The sequence below is a fragment of the Gouania willdenowi genome, chromosome 6 (genome assembly GCF_900634775.1).
Source record: "Gouania willdenowi chromosome 6, fGouWil2.1, whole genome shotgun sequence".
Classification (NCBI taxonomy): Eukaryota; Metazoa; Chordata; class Actinopteri; order Blenniiformes; family Gobiesocidae; genus Gouania; species Gouania willdenowi.
The window spans coordinates 7,692,496-7,710,719 of NC_041049.1; the positions used below are offsets into that span (position 1 = coordinate 7,692,496).

At 39.3% G+C, this 18,224-nt stretch overlaps 1 protein-coding gene and 1 long non-coding RNA gene across 5 annotated transcripts in view; one reads left to right on the forward strand and one right to left on the reverse strand.

Moving 5' to 3' along the window:
- Positions 1–18,224, forward strand: part of anks1b (ankyrin repeat and sterile alpha motif domain containing 1B) — a 298,928-nt gene that overhangs the window by 73,226 nt on the left and 207,478 nt on the right. For all 4 annotated transcript variants that reach the window (XM_028451136.1, XM_028451140.1, XM_028451138.1 and 1 more), the window contains exons 4-5: positions 6,187–6,339; positions 10,775–10,918. In XM_028451136.1, the coding sequence (XP_028306937.1) occupies positions 6,187–6,339; positions 10,775–10,918 (297 nt within the window). The remainder of the gene's footprint in view (positions 1–6,186; positions 6,340–10,774; positions 10,919–18,224) is intronic.
- The window catches only part of LOC114465855 (uncharacterized), a 29,084-nt gene that overhangs the window by 1,469 nt on the left and 9,391 nt on the right, over positions 1–18,224 (reverse strand). Inside the window, exons 2-3 of the long non-coding RNA XR_003674350.1 lie at positions 5,976–5,992; positions 3,768–3,775 (exon numbers count right to left, since the gene is read on the reverse strand). This is a non-coding gene — a long non-coding RNA (uncharacterized LOC114465855). The remainder of the gene's footprint in view (positions 1–3,767; positions 3,776–5,975; positions 5,993–18,224) is intronic.

Genomic DNA, 18,224 nt, shown 5'->3' on the forward strand with positions numbered 1-18,224 from the left:
CAGCATTTATTGTAGCTTCACTGCTGCAGATATGACACTATATTTGACTGGTGTGTGCAGGCGGTGAAGTTTTTCACCTTGTATGTCTTCCTTTGTTAATCCGTCGCCCCCCCAGGCAGCGGTTGGATGAAGACTAATGTAGACGGAGCTCATCCTGCATATCGGTCTTTGGGTATCATCGTGTTCAAACAAACATCTCTGCGCTTCAGCAGTCAGGCCTGTGCTCTGTCTGATAACAGCTGGCTCATTTACATGCACGCGGCTGCTTGTTTGGTGCCGTGCAGATGAGGTGAGAGATAACAGTTTAACAACACGCACCAGATTACTTTGAAATGAAGTAGATTATGTAGAGTTAGGGGACGTAATGAAGACGAGCCCATGGTGACATTGTGTTTGTTTCCAATGTTGAGCATATTTTTTATGCCATTTGTATCCATTTGTGTGTGTGTCAATAAGGTGATGTGACATTAGTAAAGTGGCTCTTGCTCAAAGTACAATCACCAACAATGCAGGGCGTTATCGGAGAGCTGTCACAGCAGGTGTAATGGAAATATATCGCTCGTTCAGAAAAGCCACGAGGAGGATTTCTGCCCTCTTCTCCTCTTCACCTCCATCCCGTCACTCTGTCTCTATACATCTCTGTTGTTACTCTCTCGCTCAGGGAATTACATTTCTCCCAGCTTAAATGTTATGTGTGAGAAACGGGATTTGAACTGACGTTTGGCTACTGTTTATTCAAAGGCTGCGGAGGCAACACTGTCTGCAGTAACACACATTTTAATGTGATTGTGTTGAACATAAAAAATAGTATGTTTTTTAATTTAATGTTAACCAGATCCTGTGGAGTTTCCAGGTGATGTGTTGTGTGAATTTCCTTGTTTGGTGCACAATATTTTTTATTTTTTTCTATTTTGTATTTTTTTTCTTTTTTTTTTTTTTTTATTTTTCTTTAACAAGTTTCATTTATGATTTTTTTTTTTTGCAATACAATCTTCAGAATACACAATTCTCATATTAGAAATTAGAACAAAGAACCCCCCTCCACCACCCACAGAAACATTGAGGTAGCCATCTCAAAGTCAGAAGATAAAACAAATCTACAACAAAAACACAATAAAAAACATTCATACAGTAAATAATTGAGATAATGATAATATCTGCCATTAACAATTATAACAATAACCTCAAAAAAAAGAGGTAAGTAAAGAAAATACAGTACGGTGAGTTAAAATAAATGACATATCACATCATTTTGGTCACAAACAGGTGCAGTGACATATTAATCATAATAATAATAATAATAATAATAATAATAATAATAATTATTATTATTATTATTATCTGGATGTATAAATGTCTTCTGCACCTTATGTGTGACGTTACCTGTATTTTGTTTCACACTGTGAAATAACAATAAAGATTCAAATTCTTATTCTAATAACTGCCTGATCAAATCCTATGTCCACATGTGTCAAACTCATGGCCTGGGGGCCAAATCTGGCCCGCAGGAGAAAGTAAAAATGACAGCGAAACCATGACTCATTGTGTAAATCACCAACTGATTCAGTAGCTTCAAATACATATGTGTTTTCCCACGCCTATATCACATGATGGCAGTCATTTTTAATCTCAAATTATTGTAAGTACTGTAAATTCCTCCAAAATGATGCAATTATCCTCAAATTATTTCCCAAACTTTTCCCAAATTAAATACATTTGGTCACAACATCAAGGAACTTTAAGATCCTGCAGGGACTGATATCTGTCACGTATTGCTTGGGGGAGTAAGTGAGTATAAGACACTGAATATGTACGTTTCACATTTTTACTCTACAGCATTGTGCAAAAGAAAAATACACTACAGTCACTTATTTAGAGCAAACATTAAGAAACACCCTTTTGGTAGAGCTGTGCACAAATGTAAACAATATAACAGTACATATTGTAACTGAACATAGGTAAATCCTTCTGGTACATCCAGACGTTCCTGTCTGTCTGGTCATATATTTTCATCTACATCACAATGGATATCATCCCTTGTTCAATTTAGGAGACATTTTCAGGAAAAAGGGTATAAAATTTGCTTAGCAGAATTTGATAACTAGTTCACAAATTTTGTATGTAACGACTCAAGCAATGAATTGAAGACTATTAGTTTTATTGGGATTTATTATTCAGCATCCATAAGTATAGTTTGTTTTGACTGACATGACATAAGCAAATGATAATGTTATAAAACAGCAGAGAATTGTATGAAAGCAATGGATACACGTCCAAAACATGTGCAATTTGTTCAGAGGAAGGAGGAATTGCTACTATGATGTGCACAAATGACTACGTGTTGTGGAGGTTGAACCAATAGTTTTCATTCTGATCTGAGAAAAACTGTAATCTGTAAGTTCCCAGAAATTTGTGGTATTTCTGAAAGTGTCCAGTGTCAGTGTTTTATGCAATGTTCGCTCACGAACCAATAGAAATGCAGCAGGAAATTACATATTAGTCAATGTATGATGATCATCATGCATTAAAAAGAATCCAGAAGCCTCATTTTGCTAAAGATGACTGATCATGCATCGTATATGTTTACTCCATATATAGTGCTGGTGAGATACTGTAGCAATAGAAGCTAAATTAACCCTCCAGTGGTAACATGATGATGTGCTGCAGGAGAACGTTCACAGCCCACAATTACAGTAAACTTTGATGAATGGGAGGCGTGGTGTCTCTGAGTGTGTGATTATTGTGCTCTCAGTGCAGTCCATCCTCAATCAGACACGCTGTGGAACGTTCCACATGCTCATGAATGCAGGGATGTGTAAACGAGAGGATGTGATTGGCTGAGGAGGAGAGGCGCGTTCCTTCACACACGGTGTTGTTTTTTTCCTCTCACAGCACATGTGACTCCATATACAGAAGCTGTATCTCTTCATCTCCCTCAATCACTGCTCAGAGCGAGGAATGAGAGCGACGTGGGGGGGATGAGGTGGGGTGGGGTGGGGGAGACTCTGGGGAGAAATCGAGTAAGAAAAATCTGAAAGATGAAGTGAGCAGCAGCAGTGGTGGTGGTGGTGGTGCTGTTAGATGTTAAAAGGTGCAGCAAAATCTGAGCTGAAGCACAGAGGAAGGAAAAGCAGGAGCTGATCATTGTTAATCAGAAATCACTGCCAATTAGCATTAATAACCTTTTTGGATCAGACTTGTTTCTACAGCATATTCTATAGATGCTTTTGTTGTACCGAGGTCTGCCCGATTATCTGAGATGCACGATAATCTGAAACTGTGACACCTTTTAAACTCTGACATAATCAGGAGCGTGAGCCTAGAGCCACCTAGCTACGGCGACACAGAGGTTGACCAACAGGGGTTGTACGTCAACATTGCATTGTCCCTGCTCCAACACACCTGAATCAAATGAATGGCTCATTATCATGTGTCTGCAGATCTTGATGACAACACATTCAACCAGGTGTGTTGGAGAAGGGACACATCTAAAAGTCTCAGGAATCCGACCCTCAAGGACTGGAGTTGCCCACCCATGCCACCCTTTCAGTCACAATGTTTTATGTCTTAAGCATTTCAAAATGCAATTTCTTTAGAGATGATTACTTAGCTATATCTAACCATGTGTGTATGGTGTTGGAAACAAACATCAAAACAATGGTTTCAAGTAGGAGGGTAGCAGCCTCCCGTACTAAGGCTGGGAGCTGGTTCCAAAGGCGAGGAGCCTGGTAGTTGAATGCTCTGCCCATAGTTCTACTTCTAGACACTTTAGAAACTTCCAGTAGACCAGCAAACTGAGAGCAGAGTGTTCTACCTGGACGATAGGGCACTAGCACGTCTTAAGATATACAGTAGCTTCATCATGTATAGCTTTGTATGCTAACAGGAGGATTTTAAACTATATTCTGGATTTTACATGAAGCCAATGAAGGGAAGCCAATACTGGAGAAATATGCTCTCTCCTGTTAGTACGTGGAGACTTTTTTAGTGAGTTACTAGGACATCCTGACAGTAGGGAGTTAGAATAATCTAATCTAGTTATTATAACAAATGCATGGATTGATTTTTCAGAATCACTCTGGGCCAAGATAATTCTGATTTTAGAGATTTACGGAGGTGAAAGAAGGCTGTCCTTGTGATTTGCTTAATATGAGAGTTAAAGGATAAGTCAGTGACAAAGATAACACCTAAGTTTTTTACTGTGGTACTGGGTGACAGAGTAATGTCATCCAGAGACACTATTTTGCTTTGGAGCAAATAAAATCACTTTGGTTTTATCCTGGTTGAGAAGGAGAAAGTTACAGCTCATCCAGGATGTGATATATTGAAGACAAGCCTAGAGTTTTAATAACTGATGAGTTTCATCTGATTTCATTGACAAATAGAGCTGTGTATCATCTGCATAGCAATGGAAATTTATAATATGTTATCTAATCTTATGTTACCTAGTGGAAGCATATATAATGTAAAGAGTATTGGTCCTAAAACTGAACCATGTGGAACTCCATGGTTAACTCTGGTGTGCACTGAGGAGAGATTATTAACATGAACAAAGTGGATTCTGTCTGATAGGTAGGATTTAAACCAACCGAATTTCTTTCTTCCTAAAAACACTTTCCGGTCTCTGCAGCAATAAGTGATGATTCACTGTATCGAAGGCTGCCCTGAGATCTAAGAGTACCAGAAGAAACGTGGTTTGTAACTGGGGGGCCCATGTGCTAAAGCACGCCTCCAAGTCTGCTCCTTTCGAGATCCCACTAACACTAAGGAACAGTGAAGAAGCATTAATCAATCTTCACTTTGAGTTTTTTTTTTTAGCTTTGAGCTCAAATGTAGGTTAGAAGCTTAATCATTAGTGTTGATCCTGCTCTTTAAATGTATTGATCCTTCCTTGGCATGGACTATCAAGGCCTTATTAAAATACTGCAGATGTCTATTAAATAAATCAGGTTGATGAGTGATGGGGGAGTTTTTGGTGTAAGAAGAGCATTGAAGTGCAGGAGTTTCATGTTGTTGCTTGAATATTATCAAAAGGTGTCAGTAAAAATTACTACCAATGTTTTTACATTTATTTGATCATTTCTGTCTAAATGTTGCACGTTTAATGGGGTGCATCTAACTTATCAAGAGATATTCCCTTTTATTATCTAATTATTAACATTTCATTGTCATTTTATATTTCAAAACTTTTTTCCAATAGATGCAATAAAGCTAACATGCCACTTTTTGGATTTTGGGAAACATATATTGATAACATAAACACAAGCATGCTTGGTGAGAACATTTAAATTGTGTTGAGGCCAAAAGAGCTACGAAAAATACCTCTGCATTGTGAGGCAGCAACATGATTTAACGTTTCCATAGTACAGTATTTATTTTGTTTAGCAGCATACTTAAAAAAATGACAGTAAGAATGAAATAAAACACTTCTATGCATCCGACTCCACATCTCACACTGCGCAAAACTTTTCAGAAAATGTCAATAAGAGAGTGTTTACAGTTCAAAACAAACTTTCGAGCAGCAATTTCAAACTTTTACATCCTTTTCAGAGCAAATGATCTTTGATTTATTGATCTACGAGGCCTATGGAGTTTATCTGATAAAAACTTGTTGTCTCCAGCAGCATGAAAGTGTCATTGCAGCTCTATTTTCAATGAAATACTAAATAAGTAATCAGCCTTTCTACCATCAGATAACTGAAAATAAGGACAGTCAGGGAGTTTTTTTTTTTATCCCTTTCACTTTGACCCTTAAATTCATCCTTTTCCATTTGTTTCTTGTTTCCTAGTTCTCATTTTCTCGTGCAAACGTCACATGAACTAGTGTTGGATTTCTTTGGATGCTTACCAGTAACAACAAAGCTACGCATGCATGTCCTCCTCTAATATCCCTTTTCAGCCTTTGATAATGTTCACAGGAACATGTGCATACATGCAGCATATTAAGCACATGTGAACAGATTAAATCACTGCACAGCTCTATCTTTTCTATCTGTAGTCCATTACGCGTCTGGTCAGTATTTTAGTCATTATCACCCACTGTTGTAAGAACCCCCAGGGAATACCTACAATAGTATTGACCTTTCAGGGGATCCAGGAAGAAAGAACATAGAAAACACAAAAATAATTCAAAGAAAACCTTAGTAAATGTCTCTAATTTCCTACATGTGATTTGCTTTCAAACAGAACCATGAGAGGGAGACGGCCCTTCACTGCGCGGCTCAGTATGGACACTCAGACGTGGTGTCGGTGCTGCTGCAGGAGCTGACCGACCCCACCATGCGTAACAGCAAACAGGAGACGCCGCTGGACCTGGCAGCGTTGTACGGACGGCTGCAGGTCAGTGACACCAAATGCTACAATTCACTCATATATCATGTCATTTCTACTTTATAGATTAGAAAAACAGGTACAAATTGGAGAAAATTGGTAAAGTACTACCTGGGTCATTCCATGTCATTTTAACATATTTTCAGGACATCACACGCACTTGGGTTTCAAAAATGTTAAGCAATTGTTTCCCGATTATTCAATAGACACACTCTACTCTATATGTTTTGTTTGATTGGATGAATACTTTTTAAGATATGGCCAATTTAGTGAGGGGGCTATGCGTCCTTATTTTCTTCCATTTTCAGCTTCCAATATCTCAGGAAATACACACATAGGAAACTGGAAGTTAGTATAGTATTACAGCTCCACCTACTCTCTCAAAATATACAAAAATATCTGCTATACTTTCTATCTGGTGGACATGCCAGCCCCTCAAATTTGGAAAAAAGTTCTTCAGGGTTTGAGGTTCAAACATGTTTGGGCCTTCAGTACACAACTTAGCATATGGCTCAGCTCCCTGTAATTTGATCAGCTTCAGTCTATGTACATAGACTGTTCAAATCACTAATGATTAGTTCGATATATGCATGTTCTTGGGTGACAGTCTCTTGAAATTCGGAGAAATACTTTTTTTTACTGTTTTGATTGGCCCATAAACGCATGTTTGAGCCCGAATTCCGAACAAATTTTTTTCCAAAGTTGAGGGGCTGGTATTTCCACCAGATAGGATGTGTAGCAGATCTTGTTGTATATTTTGAGAGAGCTGTATTACTATACCAAATTTCAGTTTCTTATGTGGTGTAGTTCCGGAGATATTGAAAGCTGAAAATGGAAGAAAAAAAAAGAACGTGCGAAAATCGACACACACCCCTCTCACTAAATTGGCCTTATCTCAAAAAGTATTAATCCGATCAAACTAAAAATGTACAGTGTGCCTATTGAATATTCACGGAACAATTTCAGAATTTTTTGAGACAGAAGTGTGTGGGCCATTTGTTGAAATGACATAGAATGACCCATCTACTACTACTGCACCACAGCTGTTTCCACTGCAGCTGTGATGCTTTTCAGAGTAGATGTGATGATAAAAATAACAGATAATAACAGCCAGAATTGTTGTTAATAGTTGCCTGTGTATGTCTTGAAAAACCAGCAATAACGCAGTGGTTCTCAAACATTTTCTGTTGCAACAAAATGGTTAAAAATAATGTAACCTTCGTGGAAAAAGGTAAAATGTGTAACTATTCTTCTTCAAAACTCAAAAAAACAACATCAAATGTGAAATCACATGTTTTCAAACAGTAATAATGAAATTCTTTGAGTGCAAAGAGGAAAACATTTCTCTATTTTTCACACTCAATGTTCACCAAGGCCGTTCACGCCTCCAGCTGTGAATCCCTGCTCATTTTTTCCCAATGAGGTGCGCTGCGGTGTCTGTGCTCTGTAGAGAGGAGTGTAAACAGTTTTATAGGAGCTACGCATTTTTTAACCAAAATTCATCCACACACACGGAGAAGCTTCGTAGGCCCGATGCTCATATGCAATCACGCTCTCCCTGTCGAGGTGGTGAGTAATTGCAGTCAAACTACACAGGTTTGTCTGCGCGTGAATGAATAATTCATAAATGCAGCACAGTGCTCCTCTCTCTCACTTCCTCCTTCTGCATAATAAAGAAGGGAAATCCCTGTGGTGGATGCTGCTGCTGCTGCTGCATGGAGATGTAACTAACACAGGGCAAAAGTTTAATACACACACACACACACACAGATGAGATGAGCACTAATGGAGGAGGCTGCCTGTTGATGAGCAGACTTATTAAAGGCGCCATCCAAAATCAAACAAAAACACAGCAGCCTCCTCGTGCTGATTGCTCAGGTTGATTGATTGGGCTTTTAGCGCCAGGACTGCACTGCCAACAAGTAATTAAGCAGATCTGCTGCGTGTTTTGTTTAGCGATTGGTTTTAAAAAAAAAGAAAAAGTGGTAGCTGAATATCCCTCTTACTGTCTACTTACAGTATACTCTTAGATGCACCCAATGGGAGAGTGTAATGCAGTGTTGGGCAAGTTACTTAATTCAAAATGTAATACATTACATATTAGTAGTACATATTAGTAGTTACTGTCATTTAAAAGTCATTAGTTACATTACAATATTACTGTCTCTGATTTGTAATGCGTTACACTACTTTTGAGTTACTTTTTAGTTACTTTCACCAAAATCTCCGCAGAAGTATGACTAGCATTATAAAATGCTAAAATATAGTTTATTGCAGCTGATTACGGTATATATCCAGTGGAGGGTGATGTGGTATAGCATAATGACTAACACCTTAATATAATATGCACAGTGAAGGCTCATGGCACAATGCGTAACAATGACTGTCAGAATCACAAAAGCAGAAAAAGTTAATGTCTGGTAAGTTATGATAAAGATATCGTAAATAATTAAAGTCTAGGCCTATTCATATGAAACACATAGAGCTCAAAACAACTATAATGTAACCTATAGACTTATGACATGACAAGACGCACAGTCTCTTTCTTTTTGTTTCTATTCTTTTATTCTGTTTTTTAGTGCGCTATTTTTTACTGCTGCTAACTATTTTCTATATGCGCACAATACAAACCATTCACGAGATAACATGACCACCAGTCAAATTCATAACGGCGGCGGCCGCTCAGGTCAGCTCTGCTATTTATTTTTGCTGCAAGCTAGCGGTATTTCTACTGTGAATGTCTCTACAAAAACCACTTCTAATCCTAAAATTTCTATAGCGCACATTTAAGAGCAGGAATCTGATCTGTATGAGTCTCAGTCTCAGTCATACGCCCCGGCACTGTGCCAGAATACTTCAAGCCCTACTGGTATTAGCGTTATGTTGCTGTTTGTAATAATAACACGCTAGATAGCCGCATGAGCCAGTGACCATACTGTATGGTATAGTATGCTACCACTCTCTATGACAACGTTAGCTTGCCTTGTCATTGCTGGCGTTTCTCTTGGTTTAAGTGGTATAAGTAGCACGGCAGACCGAGAGAAACTTCATTTCTGCTGCTTTGTCCACTCTTTTCCACACTTTCGTTCTCTGCTCTCTTTCTTTTCGTCGCGCCTGCATCTCTCTCTGTCAACATGGTGTTAGCGTGGCACCAGTGCAGGTGTTTCTTCAAGTTACTGATGCTGTTTTTCACATCTCAGGTTAAAATCCGTTGTAACGCGCCTTACAGAGATTTGTATAAGATGACCAAAATTTTATTAGTAATGCATTACATTCAGTGTTTGGAATAACAGCATTTAAAATAACAGTTTGGTAACGGCGTTTTTTTTTTTCAGTAACGAGGTAATCTAACTAATTACTTTTTACGGCGTTACAAAGCCGAAAAAATCTGAATTCTTTGACATATAGCAACTTTTTTTTTAACAGTAACGCAAATAGTTACTTTCCTTGGAAATGAGTTACTTTTATAATAGAGTAATTCAGTTACTAACTCACTTACTTTTTGGAACAAGTAGTGAGTAACTATAACTAATTACTTTTTTAAACGTCACGTTCCCATTACTGGTTACATTACTGCGTTACAGCAAACAGTAATACATGTAATGTAATTGTAATTGCGTTACTTTTGTAACATGTTACTCCCAACACTGGTGTAATGGAATATTCCATGATTAAATGATCTCTTGTGATCCATCGGTGAAAGAATATCGGTTTACAGCGGCCTGTATTTAAAATCTCTGATATGATATATACTTTTTAGATTTATTGAACGAAAAGTCTTCATCCCATACTAGGCGGCGATGACCAGAAATGATTAAAACTATAGAAATAAATCTATTCTGGAGGCGTGAAATGCTGTTTTGTTGAGATATTCTTTAAAATGTGTGTAATCACTCATTCATTTCATCATTATGCAGAAGTTATTTTTGTCTTAGTATTCTGAGCAAAATGTTGTATTAGGACAAAGGAGGGACTTGGATTTAGAAATATGAGTGTATGAATGGGTACTTGGGCCAAAAATGTTTGAGAACCACTGGTCGAGTTGACTGAAATATAAAGATAAAGATTTAATTACCATTGATGAACCTGATATGGGATGGTATTAAGGCTTGTACCACCGTCCAGTTAACATTAGTAGTTTTCATTGGATGCATTCCAAAAAACAAACTTAGTTCTGATCAGATTTGGTCCCCTGTGAACATTATAGTTTAGTTTTTCAGTAGTTAACAACATATCACCCTATTAGTGAGTTATGTGCTCTGGTCTTTATGCTGTTGCCCTTAAAATATCCACTGTATAACAAAGCTAGAAAAGATCTCAACGACCAAAAACCAAATACTGATTCCTGAACACTGCTTTGCTAGTCATTGCTGTTCTTAGCAGATTTATGAAGGTGACCAGTGGTTGAGCATCTCCACTTTCCGACGTGTTTCTTTGTGCACAGGTGGTGCGTATGTTGGTCAGCGCTCACCCCAACCTCATGACCGTCCACTCTCGCCTGCACACGGCGCTCCACCTGGCCGCCCGTAACGGACACCACAGCACCGTGCAGACACTGCTGGAGGCTGGCATGGACGTAAACTGTGTGGTAAGAAACCTTTACTCCTCACGCAGCTAACGCTTTGATGGTCGGGATTATGATGTCATTATGTTTTAATTGTTGAATAATGTTTTGGAACATTTCAGGGGGGAATAGATTGTCTGCTTGGCTGGAAGTTCCCTGTTTCTCTGTAGAGTTGGTATAAAGTGGAGCTCACTGGTGTTATCTGATATCAGTGTGAGTTGGAAGGTGACTTGAAAGAGATGTGAGTCTTGAATGTGTCAGCCTGTCTGAGACGCTGCAGCCGTCTGTCGCCACATGCAGCGTAGCTACAGTAGAAAGAGAAAGACCAACTCCACTGTTTACTTTGGAAAAATGTGTGTATAGTCTTTTGTTCATGCCAGCGTCGGAGCATTTATGCACAGCTACTGCCTCCTATGGTGTGATTGTGGCAAGAGATGAATTATTGATCGATGGAAACACAGAGAGGAGGAGGAATAGGAAAGGACATGGTGTTCCTGTGAGGTCGAAAGTGTCTCCTTCTCCTTCTTCAAACCATACAAGCACACACTCCTGGAAGCACTGGGAGCTTCAGCGCCGCATTCCCCTTCCTCCTTTTCTTTCCATTGTGTTCATCGGCTCGGTTCCAGCACAGCTTGGTCCTGAATGTTTTGTGGCCATTTGTTTTTGTCACGCCTTGTCAAACTGCAGCGTTGCTTTGTTGCGTTTTTCAACGCCGTTGTTTGTCTCTAGAGATCGTTTTCACAAGGAATAAAAAAGCTGAATGTTTGAATGGAAGGCTTCAAAATGCTACAGGTTCATAAATATTTGGTCTTGTTTAGTTTGATAGTTTGTCACTCCGTTTGTTTATTGGCCCATCAAGGGAGCTCTCATTGCAGTGGTACATGAAGGGACATTCCCACTATTAAATGTAGTCTGTTTGTACTTTAGTCTCAAACTACTCTAAAACTTTTCTAAAACTTCTCCTTTAAAATTTCCCCTTTAGAGCTAAACAATACAACTGCATACTAATTGTGTAAATGGTATCAACCAATATCGGCTTTAAAATTATGTATCGTATGTTGGCCCTTTTGTCGAGTGATTGTAAATCAATGTGATTACGAGCCAATCATTAATCTCAACGTACAATTATTTACGGAATTTACCGATTTCCCAACGGTTTGATTATTTCCTCACATATAGCTCTGACACAGAATGCTTGGAACTGTTTAAAATATAGTTTTTACCCTGAAATACAGAATTTAAGTAGGAAGCTAAGTAGTAACTGTTTTGAAGAGGATCGCCTGCAAGTTATCTTCATTGTTTGGTTTAAAAACAATTGGAATGAATTAGGGCTGGGCAAAAAAAAATATCTAATTGATCGGTATATTAATCATCGGCCAAAAATCTAATGTCGTGCATCACAAACCTGACATAACTGAGTCAAATTTCATAAACATCGGTCATTCACGAACCGAGATTAAAATTTTTGAAATTTGGCCAATATTGAGAAAATTATTTGGAATGGAATCTTCTATAGCGTAAGGTCTATTTTTGATTATAATTTTGTTAAAGCCCATTAACTAGATTTGGCGTAATCCTGCTAACAGACAAATAAACAAATAAATAAACACCAGCGAAAATATTACGTCCTTTGCGAAGGTCAATATGAATAAAGATGGAAGTTAAGAAGCTAATAAAAAACGCTGCCTAAGGTGTTTATTTTTAAAACAAATGTGCTAAAGCAGTAAGGAGTGAGCATTAAATCCTTTCCAAGACTTGATCGGCAAAAATCTGTCCTTGTGAGAGTTTTTCGGAACTTCTCTCGTGTGTCCGTGTGTGTGTTGAACCTGAAGGTTTTTCTTGGACTCTTCTTCACTCCTTCATTGGAGCGGACACATATTGCACAACAGATGCTGAGCGTTTCCTCCTCCTGGCTGTGTTGATATATTTTACATACAGCCTGTAAAGCATGTCAGACGTGACTGCGTAGCTGCTCTGTGGAGAACATAATGGCTGTTTATGTGTCAACACAGAAACAAGTTGACCCGTTGGGTCACATCATAGCGAGGGGGAGACGCATGACTCGGCTAAGCCGTGTCCACGTCCTCCAGCCTTCTGTCCTGGTGTCAGTCTGTGAGTTTGTGACTGCAGTGATGCGTTCATGCTCTGATCCGTGCACGAGGCCAGTGCTTCTCAGCCCCACGGAGAACATAATGGGTGTTTATGTGTCAACACAGAAACAAGTTGACCCGTTGGGTCTCATCATAGCAAGGAGGAGAGGCATGACTCGGCTAAGAGGTGTCCACGTCCTCCTGCCTTCTGTCTTCCTGCCTTCTGTCCTGGTGTTAGTCCGTGAGCATGTGAGCCTCTGATCCGTGCACGAGGCTCCTGCTTCTCAGCAGGGATTCTGGCCTCAAGCTCACGCTGTCGAGTGAAGATCACTACGTGCCTTTGATTGGCCTCCGCGGCTCTTTCACCACACGCCGCAGCACATTTTCTTTCCATGTTTACATTCTCAAGGCTTCTTGTGTATATCGTACATTTGGAAAGCATTGAATGTTTTCAAAATAGCTGCCATTTTTTGTGCTTCTCTTATTTCTCACTTTGGTATTTTCTGCAAGGCCGAACTGTCAGCAGAGCCTCACAGATGGCATTCATTGAAAATGGTCATCTGTGTGTGTGAGAGTGTGTAATAGAAGTCAAGCCATGAAGTTGTGTTAGAGCATGAATGAATAATGTCCCTGCAGGTGCTCTCCTCCTCTTTTTTTTTTACCTTTGCTGTCCTTTTCTGCTTCACTCTCTCCCTCCGTCTGTTTCCATGATAATATACAAGAAATCCCTGTGGAGATGCTCACTCGCCAACATTGGGACACGTTCAATACAAACACACACTTGCACTATTAAAGTTGTTCTAAAGTCTTTGAAAAAGTGTGTGTCTGTCTAACAGGAGGCATTCAGGTGCAGGAAATAGTGTGGGTCATTGGGCTTTTAGATAAACTTCCATCTATTGATGCATCCATCCTTTTATTCATCCATCCATCCATTGATGCATCCATCCTTTTATTCATCAATTCATCTATCCCTCCATCATCTATTCATCCATCCATTCATCTATCTATCCATCCATCCATCCTTTTATCCATCCATTCATCTATCCCTCCATCATACATTGATGCATCCATTCACCCATCCATCATTGATTCATCCATCTTTTTATTCATCCATTCATCTATCCCTCCATCATCTATCCATCATCCATCTGTCCTTTTATTCATCCATCCATTAATGCATCCATCCTTTTATTCATCCATTCATCTATCCCCTATCATACATCGATGCATCCATTCACCCATCCTTTCATTGATGCGTCCATCCATCCATCCATCCACCCATCCTTCCTTTCATTCATTCATCCATCCTTACAATCATCCATAGATGCATTCATCCAGCCATTCATTCATGCTAAAGATGGGAAACTAGCAAAAGGTCTTTCTTGATTTTGCTGATAAAATAGTGCTGATAAGTGTTTTTAAATTTGTAACATCCTGAGAAACAATAGATCCTCCTCCTTGCCCCTGACCCGCCCCTCAATGCTGGAATCTAAGGTACAACATCACAGCAGGGATTGATTCTAGCCAAGTGTGTGTGAATATTTATTGGGCACTTAAGTGTTTTCCTACGGTCCTAAAATGTGATTTAGGTCTATTGATATTTTTGTTTATGTAAACGTTGTAAGCTAAAGCAATACAACTCTACAACTGATCCCCATTTATGGCCTAGTGTTTAAAGTGTCCATGTTAAGCTAAATGGACTTTTCTGTGTTTTAAACATCATAAAGTTTTATTTGGGCTTCATAAACATGCCCAAAGTGTTTTTTTCATTGATTCCCTCAATCGTTAGTTAGAGGGTGATTTGCTCCTTTCTTACTGCAGGGTGAGCCCAAACACCTTGTTCCAATTTGATGACTCGTTCCCACTTTGACGAATTTGACGCGGCACTGAGCTGGAGAAGCCGCGCCTCCAGGAAGCTCTCTGCCGTGATTGACATATAAACAGACACGCCCACGACTGTACGCATTGAGCATGAGGTCGGCTATGGAGTGGGTGGAAGGAGGGCGGGGCGTCCACTGGCCCTACGTCATCGTGTGGGGAGGAGGAAGTCAGTGTCCCGTCTATAGACACGCCCACTCATGAATATGCATAAGTAGGCTACAAATCAGCCTGTTTGAGGAAAACACTGGAAAACAGGCGAGTTTAGGAAAATAAACCTCAAATACTATGTTTTTGGGGTTTTTAGAACAAATGGAGATACGTGAAAAATAGCTTTAGAGTTGTGAGAAATTCAGAAACATGACATTCCTAAACCTGAAGATTTAGGAATAATCCACAGACCCATTACTGTTGTAACGTACAGTCTACTCTGCTACTTGCTTGGATTTAAATGGTTTATTTCTTTTGGAAAGCACTATTTTTTGGTTGTGTGCTCAGTTGCATGTGTGGAAGACCCCGACTGATTCTTGACCCATAACATGAGAAACATACACTCCATCGTCTTGACAACAGCTGCAGAAAGCTTTTGGATTTCAGGGCGCAAGAAAAACATTTTTTTTTGTTTTGGTTTCCTTGTGACATCACTTCGTAATCTCAATGGGAAACAGGACAGGAAGTGGTACAGGAGGTTCAGCGGGGCAACTTCTTCCTTTCGTGAAATTCACAGGCTGAACTACCCTCAGTTAAAGCCAATCTTTGTAACCACTGCGACTCTTCAGCAGCACTAGATTGTTAACTTTGAACGTTTTTGGAAGTTGGAGTGTTAGAGATTCTCTTCACCATCAACTTCTTCTGTGTGCAGATGACACTTTAATATCTGAGGAAGCTGAATAACAACGGTAAGAGGACAACCAAACAGATGGATGATGAGGTGAATACCATAATAAGCAGAGCTGGTTGTCATTCAGATGATTTGTCTTTATCAAGGCTGGAAGGCTGGTTCTGTCCAGGTTTTCATCCGTGCAGTCAGGAAGCCATGCATGAAGGATGTTATCACCGTGTGTTGCTCTGTCAGGGCTGCAAACACGTGTGAAGGTGTGTGAAAGTGGAAGTTCCAGATGAGCAACATCGCTTCCAGCAAAATGTGCTGCTTGTGCGTTCAAACGTACGGTTCTGAAACTTAATGTCCCATAAAGCTTTGGAGCAAGGACTTCATTAGCTTGACGGCATGTAACATTTAGTCTGATGTAAGCGTTATAACAGCTGTCCAGTCACAGCCCTTGAGTCACTTTTGTGGTTTTGCCCTGATATAGACTGAGTCGTCAGGGACTGACTTCAGAACCATAACCCTGTTTAGAATACACAACAGTGGCATGTCCACAACTGCTTTACTCGGGTTTCCCAAGTGGAACAGTCATTCATGCAAGGGTGGCAAAAATATGGCTTTAGATTTTCTGTTACAAAATTACCTAAACTGTTTCATGGTCGACTAATTTCTATTTAATCGGTTTTCCCTAATTGGATGTTGGATTACTGACATATTAAACTTCCCCAAATCATGCCAAAAAGGATTAATAGGGATTAATGTTGTAAATGAATTAATTTTGTAATGCTTCAGAAGTCAAAATGGTTGGCTCAAATCGCACCAACTCTCGCGAGATCACTTCCGACCAAGCAGTCTTGTTTGATTTCGTAGTGAGAGACTTTGTGCTATACATGATGAATCTGTTTGTCTTGTGAAACTTGCTGCATATTTAACTACCTTTGAATGGGAAAATATGTTTAAAATACATGATGTTCTCCTAAAACATGAGGGGGAGTGTTTAATTTGTCATATAAATATATTTTGGTTTCAGAAACACCCTCCCTCTAACTCTTAACTTTAACTCTCTAGCTCTAACTCTTTAACTCTAACTCTCTTGCTCTAACCTTTAAACTCTCTAACTCTTTAACTCTAACTCTCTAGTGTTAACTCTCTCACTCTAGCTCTCTAGCTCCAACTCTCTCACTCTATAGCTCTAACTTTTTAACTCTAACTCTCTAGCTCTAAATCTAACTCTCCAACTCTAACTATCTACCTCTTACTCTCTAGCTCTCTAACTCTAACTCTCTAGCTCTAACTCTTGAACTCCATCTCTTTAACTTTCTAACTCTCTTGCTGTAACTCTCTAACTCTCTAACTCAAGCTCTCTAGCTCCAACTCTCTAACTCTTTAACTCTAACTCTCTAGCTCTAACTCTTTATCTTTTACTCTCTAGCTATAACTCTCTAGCTCTAAATCTAACTCTCCAACTCTAACTGGTTACCTCTATCTACCTCTTACTCTCTAGCTCTAACTCTCTAACGCAAGCTCTCTAGCTCCAACTCTCTAACTTTTTAACTCTAACTCTCTAGCTCTAACTCTTTAACTCTAACTCTCCAACACCAACTGTCTAGCTCTAACTCTTTAGCTCTAACTAACTCTCTAGCTATAACTCTTTAGCTATAACTCTCTCGCTCTAACTCTTTAACTCTAACTATCTAGCTCAAACTTGAACTCTAACTCTCCAGCTCTAACTATTTACCTCTTACTCCCTACCTCTCACTATGTAACTCTCTCTAGCTCTAACTTGAACTCTCTAGCTCTAACTCTTTAATTCTAACTCTCCAACTCCAACTGTCTAGCTCTAACGCTTTAACTCTAACTAACTCTCTCGCTGTAACTCTCTAGCTATAACTCACTAGCTCTAACTCTTTAACTCTAACTATCTAGCTCAAACTGTCTACCTCTTATGTTCTAGCTCCCTAGCTCTAACTCTCTAGCTCTAACTCTAACTCTCTAGTTCTAACTCTAACTCTCTAGTTCTAACTATTTATCTTTAACTCTCCAATTCTAACTCTCTACCTCTAACTCTAACTCTTTGGCTGCGTCCGAATAGTCCCTCCTATCTCCTTTTCTATCCACTTTTCCATAACCTTATGGATGACGTTATGGTGCTAAGGAAAGGTGTTAGGAGAGGAGTTAGGAAAAGGCCATCCCGTATGTTTTGACAATCAGATTCACTTCAACCAGGTGACGTAATAATCTGACAGCCTCGAAGGTTAGTGACGTCTGCCGTGGTGAAAAAACTACAAATTTCTGAAAATGGACTAAAAGCAAATTTATAACACTTTCCCCTGATATAATTTCAAAAATCACACAGCTTGAATGTAAATCAAAGGAAAAGAGGTTACCAGGCTACAAGGAACAAAAGTGAAACTAAAACAACATCACTTTGAGAATGGTTGCTCACACTCACCTTTCACTCAGAAATATGAGTTATGTTGATTAAAACATATTGTGGCATTAATTGTAATTGTGTAGTCTCCATCACCTAGTATAG